This window comes from Lygodium microphyllum, chromosome 19 (genome assembly GCF_053477565.2).
Source record: "Lygodium microphyllum isolate KBCC chromosome 19, Lygodium_microphyllum_v1.1.10, whole genome shotgun sequence".
NCBI lineage: Eukaryota > Viridiplantae > Streptophyta > Polypodiopsida > Schizaeales > Lygodiaceae > Lygodium > Lygodium microphyllum.
Window position 1 is genome coordinate 14,536,702 of NC_141153.1, and position 15,357 is coordinate 14,552,058.

The following is a 15,357-nucleotide window of genomic DNA, read 5'->3' on the forward strand; positions in this document are numbered from 1 at the left end:
ACCTCACCCTCTCAGTGACTCTCACCCATCCTAGTGGGGTGAGTGATTGACCAAAAGGGAAGTGTGTGTCAAAAACAACCTGGACACATAGATGTCATTAATGATTGCACGAGTAAAAGATTCCCTGATGCATGCATGGACTATGAAGGCTTGGCACTTGCTTCCCCTATGTCAATGCATTGATTACTACACACACACTTTGGCACACAAAAAAATGAGTTATTTATTATTGCTTTTGAATTTGGGTAAAAGAGGGTAATGTTGTTTTTCTCTGTCTACACTATGTGCATCTGCTTGCACATGTATGTAGCAATGTGAGCATAAGGCTCTTCCCCCCTCGCACACTCAGCCATCCAACCTATTGGGCAAGAGGATTGGCAAGAGTGGCAAGGCCGGTGGACACTTAGTGCACCGCGGCTACATTGTGTATCCTGAACCACATGAGCCGCATGACAATGAAACAATCGTGAGTATAATTGGATTTATGTGCATCTTGTGAGTTCAAATTGGTTATCTGCGTGTAGGTTTTATCATTATCGAATCTGATTGATTCTCTGAGTAAAAATTTTTATGTGGACACCCCATTGTGACTCTCACCACACATAGCATGCTACATATATACATTGTCTGCAACGAGCCTCGTCTCCCCCTCCACAACCCAAGTCCAACCTAGTAGGATGGATGGACAATGGGAAGTGAGGTAAGTAGAGAGACAAGCTATGTGCGACACTATGTGTGCTTCACACACACACCCTGCATTCTTTTAAATTGCACATTACTCCACTCATATAGGTGTAGAAAAGATTTCTCACAATGTGATGTGCATCCAAGTGCCTAATCTCTGTCTCTACAATCCAAGTCCCAACCTAGTAGTATGGAAGGACAATGGGAAGAGAGGTAGCAGGAGAAAAATTGGGCTCATACCACCGTGTGCAGTCAAGTGCAGCCGAACAAAACACAGCATGCAGCCGACTGCACATTGGAAGCACCCATCTCATTACCCACAATGCATCCAATTACTCACATTGCTTTCATCGTGTATACCCATGTAGTTTAACATCTTTCCTTGTGCATCTATAATCTCATTGTCCCAATGCATCCATAATTCCATGAAACCCTGTGGATCCATGTCCTTTTAGCCCCTTCATCTCCATACACACCCATACTATAGAGCATCCGCTCTAAGGGTGCCTCTAGTGAAGTGCATGTCAAGTTTTGTTTGTGCTTGCCTTGTTGCCCCCTCTATTGAGGACATGTTATGAAATTGATCGAATAATCATGTCTAACACAATAGCTAACACTCAAACTCATAAAATATGGGCATCTAAGGCTATGAAATCAGCTATTGCACAAAATGGAAATATTTTTTGGCAGCTTGTGAAGGAGCAGTGTAACATGATCGTCAAAGGACTTAGGAGCCCCAATGCTTGAGAACTCAACAAGGAGACGCCAATACTCTTTCAACTTGACTTTCAAGTCATCCTTGTCTGTGATTTTAAAGTTTTAAAGCTCATGATCCAAATTGATATCCAACCAGTCTTGAGCCACATAGCGGTCAATCAAGTATGCCCAACGCTCAAATGCTAAGTCGAAATGCTCAAGCTAAGAGTAAAAATCATGCAATAAGCTCTACATAAGCTCAATAATAGCAAAGGTGTCACGAGCCTTCCATGGGCGATTAACCTCGTATGGAACAAAGGTGGGATCAAGTTGGGGTTTCAACCCCCCTATAAACCCCTCCATAAGCTCAACAATAGCAAAGGTGTTACAAGACTTGCATGGACGGACAACCTTGTATGGAACAAGAGCAAGATCAAGTTGGGATTCCAATCCCTACACTGAATCCCGTAGGTTTTGAGAGTCTAAAACATACCTCATCAAATTTGACCAAGTGGTGTAGTTTGATCTATTGAAACGAGTCTTGTCATTAAATGCACGCTTGGCAGATGAGGAGCTAGAACCATGAGGTATCTGTAAAGAGGGATAAGTGAGATAATATGGAGGATAAGATGGTGGTAATGGTAGTGGTGGTAGATAAGGAGGAGGAATGGGTAAAGGTGGATAAGATATCCAAAGAGTGCCAATTGCTACAAAGGTACCAAAAGGAACATAGGTCCATACAATATCATAGGTAGAGATGGAGACACAAGGACACGATAACCCTGTCCAAATATGGATTGGGGCCCAACATAATGATCGTATGGTCCACTAGGTAAGGCCATAGAGACAAACTGTGGTACCAAACGATTCACATTCGAGTATGTCTAAATATGGATTGGGGCCCAACATAATGATCGTATGGTCAACTAGGTAATGCAATAGAGACAAACCATGGTACCAAACGATTCACATTCGAGTGTGTCTAGGATATACTCCAGAGGGTAACTCAAAAGTATATGTGTGGGAGGTCAAGCCTCTGTCACTAGTACACCACCTGGAAACGGATATATAGAGATCCTTAAGGCTATGCCTAAATGTGCAGAACACCCTAATCTGGTGTGTGGTGAATAACAGGGTGCACTTAATGGAAGCGGAAAGAAAGGTGTAGCAGATGATAAGTGAGGGATGGATGGGAGTCCAAATGGATTTGTGATGGATGTTATTGTGGAAAACATGGTTGGTTCCTTTTGTCCATTAAATGAATTACATGAAGATGCACCTACTCCAAATTGACCATGAGAAATAAAATCATCTGAAGGAAAAGAAAGGTAAGGAATACTTACAAGTTCTTCTTTCAACTTCTTACATATTTTTAAGTTCATAAAGAAATACCTATCTTCCTCATTAGTCAAAAACCAAAGGTTGTTTTGCAGAGTCCCTTCTTGACGAGCATCCCCCGATCCAACACAAAATACAAAATCAGTTGACATAGAATCTGAAATAATAGGATTCATACCTAACATTGAAGAAAAGATGTACTATGGAACTGATGTGTAATACGAGCCACGTTCCACTCACTGATGGCCAGGAGATTCTAAAGATCCTACAAGATCATTAATTCTGTGCACCGAATCTAAAGGAGAAAACTTAGGCTTATCTTTAATCTCCTACTGAGCCCTATGCATAAAAATGAGATCATACTTAATAGCAAAAGTCCTATATGATCTATGGGCTCCATGGTAGTCCGATAGTTCTTCAACCATGCCAGATCGAGCAAAAGCAAGTTAGGAGGCCCACTCCTGATCGTTTCTGTCCATGTTTCGATGTGAAGACTAAAGCGATATAAATGAGTTCGAAGTCATCTACCCTTCTGTTGTCCCTGCTTTTGCGGATGAGCTTTCTAATCAAAGGTTAAGGTTTCTTAGAGAGTACCTAGCCCTGATACCATGTGAAAAAATGCTCTTAACACAGAAAACACAAAACCACTCGTACAACAAAGCACAAACTGATAAACACAGAACGTTCATTAATTAAACATGTATTGGAACCATTTATGTTAGGCTAATGCATTTTTAGCTCAACATAAGCTACAAGCCCAAGTCTCTGAATTTGCCAAAGCCAAGACCCCACAGGAGACCACTATAAACAATCAATAAGAGAAGAAGCAACATGTAGAGTCCATGAAAAGTACCCACGGCCATCCAAAACAACATGGGAGAGGAGGAATTGAAACCCTAGAGAGGATGCGTAAGGAGCTCAAGAGAGCAAAGACTGACACACTTAAAGAAAAATAGGATTTGCAAGTGAAGTTGGTTAACTTGCAGGAGGAGTATAGAATCTTCATTACAGAAAAAGAGAAACAAGCAACAGAACTACAAGAATAACTTGAGGAGAAGGAAGCATAACTCCAAGAAAAGAGAGAGAAACTTGACACAACCAAGGCCACAAGGGGTGAAAACATCCAAAGAGCATTACAGGAAAAGAAGTCCTTGCAAGTAGAATTCCAAAAAATCTAGTTGGAAAAGGAAAACCTCCTAAAGAAACAATTCTAGAAGAAAATGGAGGAGAGGGAAAGGGCCTTGAAAATGGAAAGTCAAACTACCAATCAAAGGGAAATAGCACTTCAAAAGGAGCTGGAGTATAAAGACGGTGTTCTCCAAGACACCAAGGACATGCTTGAGGAAATACAAACGACCTACAAAGCATATCAAACAGAGAATGAAAGGCTTAGGGAAGAAAATCTGCAATTGAGTCATGCACTCACTAAAAGTAAATTAGTTATTCCCCAAAAAAAAGCCAAGGTGCAATAACAAGAAAGAGATTACCAATTGCATTTGCAAGAATGAGAGCAGTGGAAAACAACCTTCAATACCTTGCAACACCAAGTTACAAATTCTATGGAAAAAGAAGCTACAGGGAGGCAACCACTAAAGCATGCATGCCACTGTCCGAGAATCCCAAGGGATAGTGCAAAGTATCTTGGAGGAAATGGTGCAGATCAAGGGACTATTTTATTGACCACCGAGCCAACAAGACAAAAGGTCATAAGGAACTTATTGCAAAATGGATACAAAGGACGGGAGATAGAAATGATGGGGCTAATAGATGACAAATCTTCTCCCCCTAAGTCTCTACTAATCTTACCAGCTGCCATAACCCCTCCAACAGATCTACCCGACTTGCCAAACTTTGACTTTGGAGAACCCATGGAACACCCAATAGAAGAAACCTCAAAACCAAAAAGAAGCTTATGAAGCCATAATTGAGGAGTTGCGGGCACAATTGCAAAAGTTCATCGATTGTCCCTTCCTTCTAAGCTTCTAGTTGATGCAGAGCAAGTAAACCCTAAGGAATCACTATAGAAATACCAGGCACAGGAAAAATGCAGCACTACAGTGATTTTTGACTTTAAGATGGACGAGGGAAATAAGTTCAAGGAACCACTACCTCCACACACAATACGAGTTCTCATCAAGGCAGCTAAGAGCATAGCAAAAAAGTGGATAGGGCAACTTGATATAGAAGCCTTCAAGGAATCTTGTCGGGTCATGAGAGGCAAAAGCAAATACCTCATCTTAAAGCCAACCCCTAGCCAAGGCAATCGGAGTGGAGATACCCTATCCTGGAAAATGACAAGACAACTTGGCAAGTTTTTGTCTATTCAAGCAACATTGCAAAGGTGAACCAGATCCCCTACCCCTACCCTTGTTGACATGGCAAGGAATACACAGAAGAAGAACATGGTAGGTATAACTTTCCCAAAATCCCAAATATAAGAGCCAATGACAAGAAGAAGACCTACCTATTCCAATCCCTTGACCTCATCCCATCATTTGCCGTCTTTGTAAAAAGACTCACCAACTGCCCTGATCCTTCTTTATTCACCGCTTGCAACTATCTCTAACTCTTCATTACTTTACTCCGAAAACCAATCACACCAAATGAGGAGTGACTTCCACCACTATTTTTTAATGTAATCACAGGAATTAACCCAGTGGCAATGATACAACTTCATCTTCGAGCTGCACTATTGCCTCCTTATTGAATTGAGCTACTACAGGATATGGAGATAGTCGGTTTGCACTATATACACATCCCTTCTACTTTGCATCGCTCCTACAACAACGCAATTCATTGAAAGAATACAAGGTCAACATGGGATACCTTCTTTAGTATGCACTAAACCTAGTTCCTGAGTAGTGTGCGTACTTGTCCATTATTCCACTCCCCAAAAAAAAAAAGCACAAGACCACGTTCAAAGCACCTAGAGGTCCATCTCCTAGCCCATTCCCCCACATCATCACTTTAGGGCATGTCAAGGGAAGGGCATCCCAAGTTTGCTTGGCAGACCTATCTCCCTAAAGTCAGCACCACACCAGAACTTTCCACAAACTGAATTCTCAAGTGTGGGAGAACGCTCCAAGTTTCCTTGGAACTTGACCCATCTTCCAATTCCACTACACAAGCACTTCACATCACTGGACAAGTAGTCACCCCACTCACGAAGCGCACCACAACATGGCAGGTAGCTAGAGTGCCTAAAGGCCCATCAACACTTAATTGCTCACATCAACCTCTTTCTATGAACTTTCCTATCTCCGACCACCACAACCCTTCTTGTTTCCACCCTATCCAACCCTCACCATCACCATCTGAGCACCCTCTCCATCAAAACTACTGCATCCATTATCCTAGCACTTTCCACTGGCTAGAGAGAGTGCCATGGGACTAGCACTCCATTAGGAGAGGGTAAATGTTAATGGATTTGGAAGCATAAAGACATTAGACTTTGCAACCACGTAATTTTTGGTAAATTGTACCCATTATTAAAAGCCTTGTATTAATTTTCCAAGAAGCCAAGCTCTTCTCCCGTACAATTTGTCAAACAGTAGCATGAGAAAATGGGCTAAAAGTATGGAAAAGAGAGAAGACCGATCAATTAGCCAAAAGTTGGGCAAGATGCCCAAGGGAAAGAAAAAACCCTAACCCTAGATTTCATGTATAAAAGTAATGAGCTTAAATGGAAGTATGCAAACTTTTCTCCTCTACTTTCTTGCTCTAAAGTCTTGAGAGAGAGTGTGTATGTGTGTGCTTATGAGATTGAGGAAGAGTGAGTGACTAAGAGGTGAGAGGAGAGGAATAGGGAGAGTGAAACATCTAGCCTTCTCTCTAGTACTCTCTCATGCCCACCATGCTTTCTCTTGCATGACGAGAGCTATAGAGGGTTGAGGGGAAAATGAAGTGTTCACTCGGATCTAGAGCTTGCGACCTTCTTGGTGTTGAGAAACCCTTTACCCGCAGTTTTGCGTTCTACGTTTTGCATTTAGGGTTTCACAGTGGACAACCCCAAAAAGGGGTTGGACGCCCACAATGGGGCACCACCTTAGATAGCCGGCGCCCTCCCTCCAAGCGCCACCCTAGACAATCTCTTGCCTATTTATAGGTTGCCTTTGTTACTCATTTGACACGGCTGATTCATTCACTCCATCACCTCTTCTCTCCAACCTCTCCACAGCCCTCACACCCCTTCAGAGGACATTGCAGTTCGTGGTTCGTGGCTGTCTTCATCATCTTCCTTGTGCTACGGCACCCTTGTTCCCTTGTATCACATTCACTCCATGATTCAGATCTTCATCATTCCATTCATCAAAGTTTCTTCTCTCTTCTCTTCTCTTCTCAATGTTTACCGAGTTCACTCCATGTTCCTCCCGCAAACCCTACTATCTCGCTAGTATGTCATCTTTTGACACTTGGTAAGAGGCTCGTGACTCTATGCTCAATACAACGGTTTGCTTCAATCCGCGTGCAAGTGACTAGGTGAGAGCTAGTCTACGATGTGTGCATTGTGCATTCAAGCTCTTCAAAGAATAAGAGTGTATCTAATGGCCCCGTGTTCAACATGTAGCACAACAATTTCATTGTGTTTCTGTCTTGATACTTCTTACAGCATCTGACTGCTGACATTAACCTCAGCACTTTCTAAGGTACTCAGTCAAAAAACAGCTGTGTGCCTGACCATTCTTGCTACTGTTCTAAGTTACCCACATAAGCTCATGGATATGGCACACTAACACCCTGAAGACTATTCCGTCTCTGGATGCATCAGAGCCATGTAGAACCAGGTTTTCAGGGATTCCAAAAGCCTCACTAAATGAACCCAGTTACATGCTGGTGCAAAGTAACTGCTGGATCACAAAAAAACAGATCAGCATCGTGGAGAACTACACTAATGAATAGTTGGGCTTCCAAACTTCCTTTCCAAACAGATGTTGGGGACTTCTCAGGGATCAGCCAACAAAAGGAAAATTGGCAAATGGGAGCCTGCTTTTGTGTATAATCACATGCAAAAGAATATACATCTGTTCAAATTCCCCTGTCCTGAAAGATGCGGCATTATGTTTCATAGGTGCTGAAGACTATATCTGTTCAAGTTCCTGCACCCTGTCCTGAAAGATGTGGCATTATGTTTCTTAAGTGCTGAAGACTACATCTCTGCAATCCTGCAAGCTAAATGATTGGCTGTTTTATGGGAGCTCTCGAGGCAATGTGAAGGACAAACATCTTTTCCACTCCCTCTGTTGGTTGGGCTTTTGGCATATTTAGATGACATAGAATGCCTTCATTTTTTACTTAACATGACACGTCAAGCCTCACTTTACTAGGATTTAAACACTACTTGTGTTACCTCTCCAACAATAGGGACAGTAGGGGTGTGGGTGATGACAAAATAACATCATTACTTAAAAAAGATTGGTCAGACGCACTTAGATGTCTATGTGACCATTAATCAGACAATCACTGCCCCCTCCTGGGGCCAGGGGGGTTGGGGGTAGGTGGCGCCACTCTCCTGATCACCATGCATTATCTACAAACTGAGCTACACCCATTTGGTCATCCAGCAAGCCATCTGCTCTCCTGATCACTACATCTTCAATCTACAAACTGAGCAACACCCATTTGGTCATCTAGCAATAGGAATTAAAAAGGATTTCAACCTGGGTCTATGAGTTGATAACTTAGTGGCTTACAACTAAGGGGTAGCCACTCAACTTTTGCTTTTTTCTTTGGGGTTTGGGGGGAGTTGTACGCATTAGGAAGGGGGCTAAAGTATAAAACTGAAGACATTGCCTTCCATTCATTAACCTCTCCCCCACCCCCCCCCCCCCCCCCCACCCACCCAACAAAAAAGAAAAAAAACACATTTTTTTGGGAGACAGGAAAACAACAAAACAGAAAACAAAGAACTGCTTGAAATTTGTTAAATCATGCAAAAAAGGAGATCTGAAGGTAATTACATTCTACAAGCAAGATTCTTGAATCATACCGAAAGGGAACCCATAAGGGAACAAATCCCTATGTATACCATTACATGTGTGGAGCCGTACTGAGGAACGAAGTGAAATATGAGAACTAGTACCAATGCCACCACAGAAATTGCATAGAGTAGAAATGCTGAAAACACATGACAATTTGTTAACTATCAGATCTAGCCAAAGACCAGCTACTCAAATAATAAATTACATACACATCTAACAGCCAACCCTCTGGTATTTTTCTCTCTGCCTAGAAAGGCAAATGGCATAAGCTCAGGTAGAAGCAAACCAGGTTCAGTAGCCAGCATCCAAACATCTTTAACAGACACAATCTCACGTTCTGCCGGTGCATGGAGTACAATGGTAGTAGAGCCAACCACACAAAGAATGCAACCAAGTATCCCCAGCACATGCAGTCGCTCCTTCAAAATAAAGTGTGCTAGCCCTGCACTGCAAAAGAAACCCAGATTCATTTCTGGTGATTAAAGATGCAACACAAAAGAGAGATGAATCAGATACTGCAGAGATGCTGCACCTCACAATAATACTTAAAGCTCCTAAAGGAGTCACGAGAATGGCTGGAGCAAAGGCATACGCCACAAAATTGGCCACCTCCCCAACAATCACTACAACAGTGAATCTCTAGAAAATCAATGCATAATTTGAGCTTAGGAAGAGAAGTAGATTCCAATATTCAAAACAATTATTGATAAGGCACTTACTGGTAATCATTCCTGTCCACCAGAGCGGTTCATACAAATATGAGTATCCTCCCATTCCTGCCAAACATTTCATAAAATGGAAGTTATATCCAAAGAGTAACTATCAAGCCAACCAAGTTTAAAGGATAACCAGCAACGTGTGCAACCTATCCAAAATAACTGCACCAATGTAGACAAGACCTTGAGAAAACATAAATGTGCTCCTGCTAGCAATTACTCAAGGGATAATTTATAAGACTCACCAGGGTTAGGTTTTTATTATGATCCTAAATCAGTGGCATAGGGGAAGCTGTTGAGGAAAGTGAAACAAAGGGTGGAGTGTCAACATTGCTTGTTTTATAAGGAGCCTGCCTTTATCATGACACAATTGACAGCATGGTCCGTTAACATCTAGGCATTACTTTATTTCGTCACTTGTGCACCGACAAAGGAACCCTACAAATTCCCTTCCATTGCATTCACGTACCCACATGGAAAGTTGCCATTGCCAAATTAAACTGTCAAAAACAGCAAGAACTACCCTACCATTTCGTAGAATTACCTCAATTTGGCCATTCCCATCCTCTTGCCCATTGTGTAGGTGCATGTTCTTGGATTATTGGAGAACTCATGCAAAGGATTTGATGATGCATCTCTGTCTCGTACTGTACTCTCTCTCTCTCTCTCTCTCTCTCTCTCTCTCTCTCTCTCTCTCAGTCGCAAGCGGCCAATGTACTACATGATTAATCTCATCTCTCTCTCGCTCCCTCTGGAGTCCCCCTCCCTCTCCCTCTCTCTCTCTTTCTTCCTTTGGAGTATGCTCTAAGCTTTGTCTCTCTCTTTCTTTGTGTCACACACAGCTTCCAAGATCCAATATGCCGAAGCCATGCAACCCCTATTGGCAGGAGCACACCAATGTCATCCGTGTTATTAATACGCCGACCCAAGCTGGTTCTGGCACGCATAGATGGCAATGCAAGTATTGCAACTTCGAGCTCACGACTTGACAGGTATTGGCACCACCGGAAATTGTGGTGGGTGCAAGCAGGTGCCACAGGATATCAGAGACAAGCTCATTGCTGAGAATTCATCAACAGCAAAGGGTTCAAAGAAGGTAAGGGGCAGCCAACACACTCAAGATGCACTTCATGATGCGCTTGTGGGGGAGATGGGTGATTCTTCCACACAGGATAGCCAGCCTACAGGAAGCAAAAAGAGGGCCCGTGTCATCATGCAGGAGGTTGATGAGGATGAGGATGCACATGTGCTGAGACGAAGTACTTTGCCTTCATGTGTGTCATCTCTTTCGTGGGTGAAAGAGAGACAAAAAGTAGCTGAGATGGAGATTGCTCGCACTCTTGTGGAGTGCAACATCTCCTTCAATGTACCGAGAACTAATCAATGGAAGAGAATGGTGAGGCCCTTAGCAGAGGTCGGCCACACACACTCCTGGTCTGGGGTGGAGTATAACAAAATGTACCGAGAACTAATCAATGGAAGAGAATGGTGAGGCCCTTAGCAGAGGTCGGCCACACACACTCCTGGTTTGGGGTGGAGTATAACAAAATGTGTACCACGATGCTTGAAGAGCAAAAAGCCTTGATAGACAAGGCATTGGTACCTATCAAGGCAGGATGGCAGTATTTTGGGTGCACCATCATATCTGATGGCTGGAGTGATATGCATAGACGACACGTTATCAATATTTTGGAGTCCTCATGTCTTGGCACATACTTCTTGTGAGCTGTGGATGCAAGAAAGGCAAGAGAATCCATCAGTGCTGAGTTTATTTATCACCACATCAAACAAGCAATTTTGGATGTTGGGCCAGAGAATGTGGTCCAAGTGGTGACAGACAATGCTTCAAATTGCAAGCGTATGGGTGAATTGGTCAAGGCAGAGTTTCCTTGCATTGCTTGGACTCCTTGTGCTCCACATTGCTTGGACCTACTCATGGAGGATATTGGAAAGTTTCCATGGGTGCAACCTCATGTTGCAAATGCCACGAAGATTACTACATTTTTCCTAAAAAAACATTAGGCTTTGGCCATCTTCATGAGCCATAGTGCACTTGATATGGTGCGACCCTCCAAGACCAAGTTTTCTTATATGTTCCTGGTCTTGCAGAGGCTTTTTAGATTGCGGGACCCAGTACTACACAGACTGTGATGGACCCGAAATGGAGATTTACGCACCATGCGCAGACAAAGGCCACTAGATACATTCAGCAGAAAGTGCTTGACGAGGCCTTTTGGACAGAGATACAGAGCTTGACAATGGCATTGCAGCCTATCCATGTCCTCTGAGTCACAAATATGGAGGACTGTACTCTTGGACTGTTCTATCATCTCTTCATGGAGATGAAGCGCCATATTGCTGCTTGTACGACATTAACGGAGTCTCGGTGAGTGTACACTTAGATATTGTTCTTGGCTGATTATATTAATATTAAATAATATGCACATTGCAACAATATGTTTAAAGTTATATTATATAATGACTATTGGAATGTTAACTTGTCAATTTGTAGCCGGGGTGACATCCTGGCTATTGTAGAGCGGTGATGGACATTTATGAGCCATCCCATTCATGGAATGGCTGCATTGCTTCATCCCTTCCACAAGAAGTCAAAGCTATTTAGTGAGAGCACTCTACTCACGCAGAAAGACCAGTACATCAACATAATGTACGACGAGGATGAGCAACTTGAGGTTGATGCAAAGATGGTGAGTTTTATGAACAATCTAGGACCATCCTTTACTAGAGCGGTGGTTTTGAGAGAGGAGGAGACGAAATTTCCTCTCACGTGGTGGCAAAGCTATGGAAGACAAGGTCTTCCAAAGCTGACTCATCTTGCTCTCCGAATCCTCTCGCAAGTACTCTTGACTCTTTCATAATTGCATCCATCTTTAAAGTTTAATTCATTAAGGGTTTTGACTCCAAAATCGTATCGTGATTCATGATCGTAGGATTGTTCTAATGGTGCTTGTGAGCGCAATTGAAGCGCCTACTCCTTGGTTCACACAAAGATCCGCAATCGACTTAGTACCGCTCAGTTGGAGCGATTAGTGTATTGCCGAGCTAACATGAAGCTCGTACGAGATTATCATGCTTTGGGGACACCCAAGCACGTATATTTAACTCTCCAAAGTTATACATCTTTTGATACATTTCAATATAATTAAGTCATTTCTTGTGGTTCTGACTTGTCGGATTTTGCTTTTCCACAAGCAAATCCGACCTGTGTGAAGATGGTGCCAACCTCTGCTGAGGACGACGTGGAGCAACGTGTCAAAGACGAGCAAGCAGATATTATACGACTCCTTTATAGAGAGTTGGAGAGCATCGATCACCATGTCATGAGGCCATGCACACGAGCTTTAACCATACCTTTGCGTGAGGAGGCTGCAGATTCAAAGAGCGCTAGATGGAGGAGCATTCATCGAGGGAAGCTGCATATTCGTACGCAACGGACTCGGGCAAATGAGGTTGTCACTCTCATTCATACTCAAAGAGAGCCAAGAGATGATGATGTAGAACATGGATCTCATGATACATCTTTCACATCATCACATGTGCCCGCGATGGCAAAGCCTGAGTATGACGACGAGGGCAATGTCCTGACAGATGGGGACTTGCTCTCTTCTGGTGCATCATCATCATCATCATCTTATGAGGAGTTTTGACTCTTAGATCACGTTTCATTGTGGAGTCTAGACTCTAGACTAGCCCTTATGGACCTTTTGAGGACATTTCTATAATGTAGTGTTGCAACTTGCTATGTAGTATGTGCATTGTATTCAGTTTGTTTTGATGCATTCGCAGCCTTTTAACATGGATGAGAGTCAATACTTTTGTTGTGTAAACACTGATTCATCAGTTTATATAGAGCTAAGAGTGGTGATTGGTGATTGAAGATTGATCTCCGATTGAAAATTGGTTTTGGTATCTAATGTTTGATTTCTGAAGTAATAAGTTTTACAGCGTGCAGCAAGGGTTTTGTGATTACTAATCAAATGCGTATTAGCAAAGACCTTACTAGATTGTCTTATAGGTCTCTCTCACAATTTAAAATGTATTTGGATCTTTTTATGTTTATTTTGATATGAAATGCCATATAGATTGATATTTTTAACAATGGTACATATTTTTACGTACACAAAAATTTTATCTGTACGGAACAACGTACAAATACGTACCGTACATTGCGTACAGTACGTACACATCAACCTTGTATCAGTTCGAGCTGGCACCCACTGCTATCTATCATTCGGCACCTCGTGTCCAGCCTATCTACTGCTGTTTGCAAGTGTTTCCAACCTTCCAGCTTGCTGTCCAGCCAGGCAACTGCAGACTGCACCTTCTCCAACTGCCACCTGCTGCCACATGGCCTGATTTCCTGCATTTGCAGCCTGTACAACTAACTTGATCTGCATTTTGCTCTTCCTAGAGCTGCTTGACCTGCCACATCATAATTCACATCTGCATTTGCTGTTTTTGGAGCTGCCTGGTCTGCCACATCATCATCTACGTTGCATTTACCAAATTCGCTGCATTGCCAAGCTGACACATCATCAATACTTTAGGTGTTTGCTATCCTTGTGCTCAAACTATCCATCATTGATCCGCCGGCCACCATAGAGCTGCATTTGCTGCTGCCAAACATCTTCAAAGGCTACTTGCTATGTTTTGGGATCCATCATAGTATGATACACTCTTCTACTCATACTCTCTACCCTAGTCCTTGAGGCATAAGATTTTAGGAGCCAATTTTCACCTTGCATAGTGTGTTTGCTGCATTAAGCATTTTACCTATTCATTCATTATTCAAATATTATTATCTTCGAAGTTCATTGTATTTGTGTTAACCCTAACCTTAACTGTGTTTCTTTATCAATCTGTGCAACACTAAGATAACTTAAGAGATGGCTAGAGGATGAGAGAGAGAGATTTCAAAGTTTCATCATGAGAAAGGCTGAAAAACTACTGTTGCCTTGCTCAAACAGCCATGGAAGCTATCAGCTATGGCTTAGAACCATCCCCAAGGTTACTGCCCACTCCGGTATACTATCATTTACACCAAAAGGACCTTAGGTTGCTGTCACTTGCACCTAGAATGCTCCAAACTGATATCACTTACTATAGAACTAGCCCTTGGTGGCTACACAAATCACATTAGCAGCATCTCCTTGCTCTCTAATAGCCTCCTCTCTCACAATGATTGGATAGACTTCCACCATACCCCAAAACGTTTTTTTCACTTGCATGGGCAAGTTTTTCCAAGTGGCAACATTCTAATCCCATTTTCAAGCATTATCCAACTTATTAAATTAATTTTTGAAATTAATCAAGTTTTGCCAAGTGGCAACTTTCTAATCACATTTCTAGCATTATCTAGCTTATTAAATTAATTTTCAGAATATTATTTCTGAAAATTAATTTAATAATTATTCTAGTGCTCAAAAAAATAATTCCACCAATCAATAATTAAATTGGCTCAGCCAATTTGTCTTCCAAGAATCCCAGAGTAGTTATTGACCCTTACACTAGCATTAATTAATTAATTAATGCCTAGTCTCTAAGATCACCGCTAACATAAGTGGCCAATAAGTTTATCTAGGCCCAAATCTCACACCGCATACGACCTAGTACCTATCATACATAACTTATTACAACTTTTACCTCTAGCATCAGATATTTCAAGCTCCTAGATCCACATTGAAATAATTAACTTGCACCTCACATGTGCAAGTCACATTTGCACATTTGATTAACTTTTAATCAAATGCTAAGCAAATCAATAAAATTTCATATCCTTGTTACAAATCACCCCCTTGAAATCCTTGCAATCGTCCTCGATTGCATTGCAATGTGCCAAAGCATCTATTGCCACCACTGAAAATACATGCTAGCATCATAGTCAAACAACATGTGCATCTATTGCTTAACCATGCTTATACCCT

The 15,357-nt window shown here is 42.2% G+C and overlaps 1 protein-coding gene and 1 pseudogene across 1 annotated transcript in view; one reads left to right on the forward strand and one right to left on the reverse strand.

Moving 5' to 3' along the window:
- The window catches only part of LOC148019587 (putative magnesium transporter NIPA4), a 46,013-nt gene that overhangs the window by 11,862 nt on the left and 18,794 nt on the right, over positions 1-15,357 (reverse strand). Inside the window, exons 3-6 of the mRNA XM_087699599.1 lie at positions 9,416-9,472; positions 9,229-9,319; positions 8,983-9,143; positions 8,705-8,832 (exon numbers count right to left, since the gene is read on the reverse strand). Coding sequence (XP_087555725.1) covers positions 8,705-8,832; positions 8,983-9,143; positions 9,229-9,319; positions 9,416-9,472 — 437 coding nt within the window. The remainder of the gene's footprint in view (positions 1-8,704; positions 8,833-8,982; positions 9,144-9,228; positions 9,320-9,415; positions 9,473-15,357) is intronic.
- On the forward strand, positions 10,270-13,087 carry LOC148019588 (uncharacterized; annotated as a pseudogene).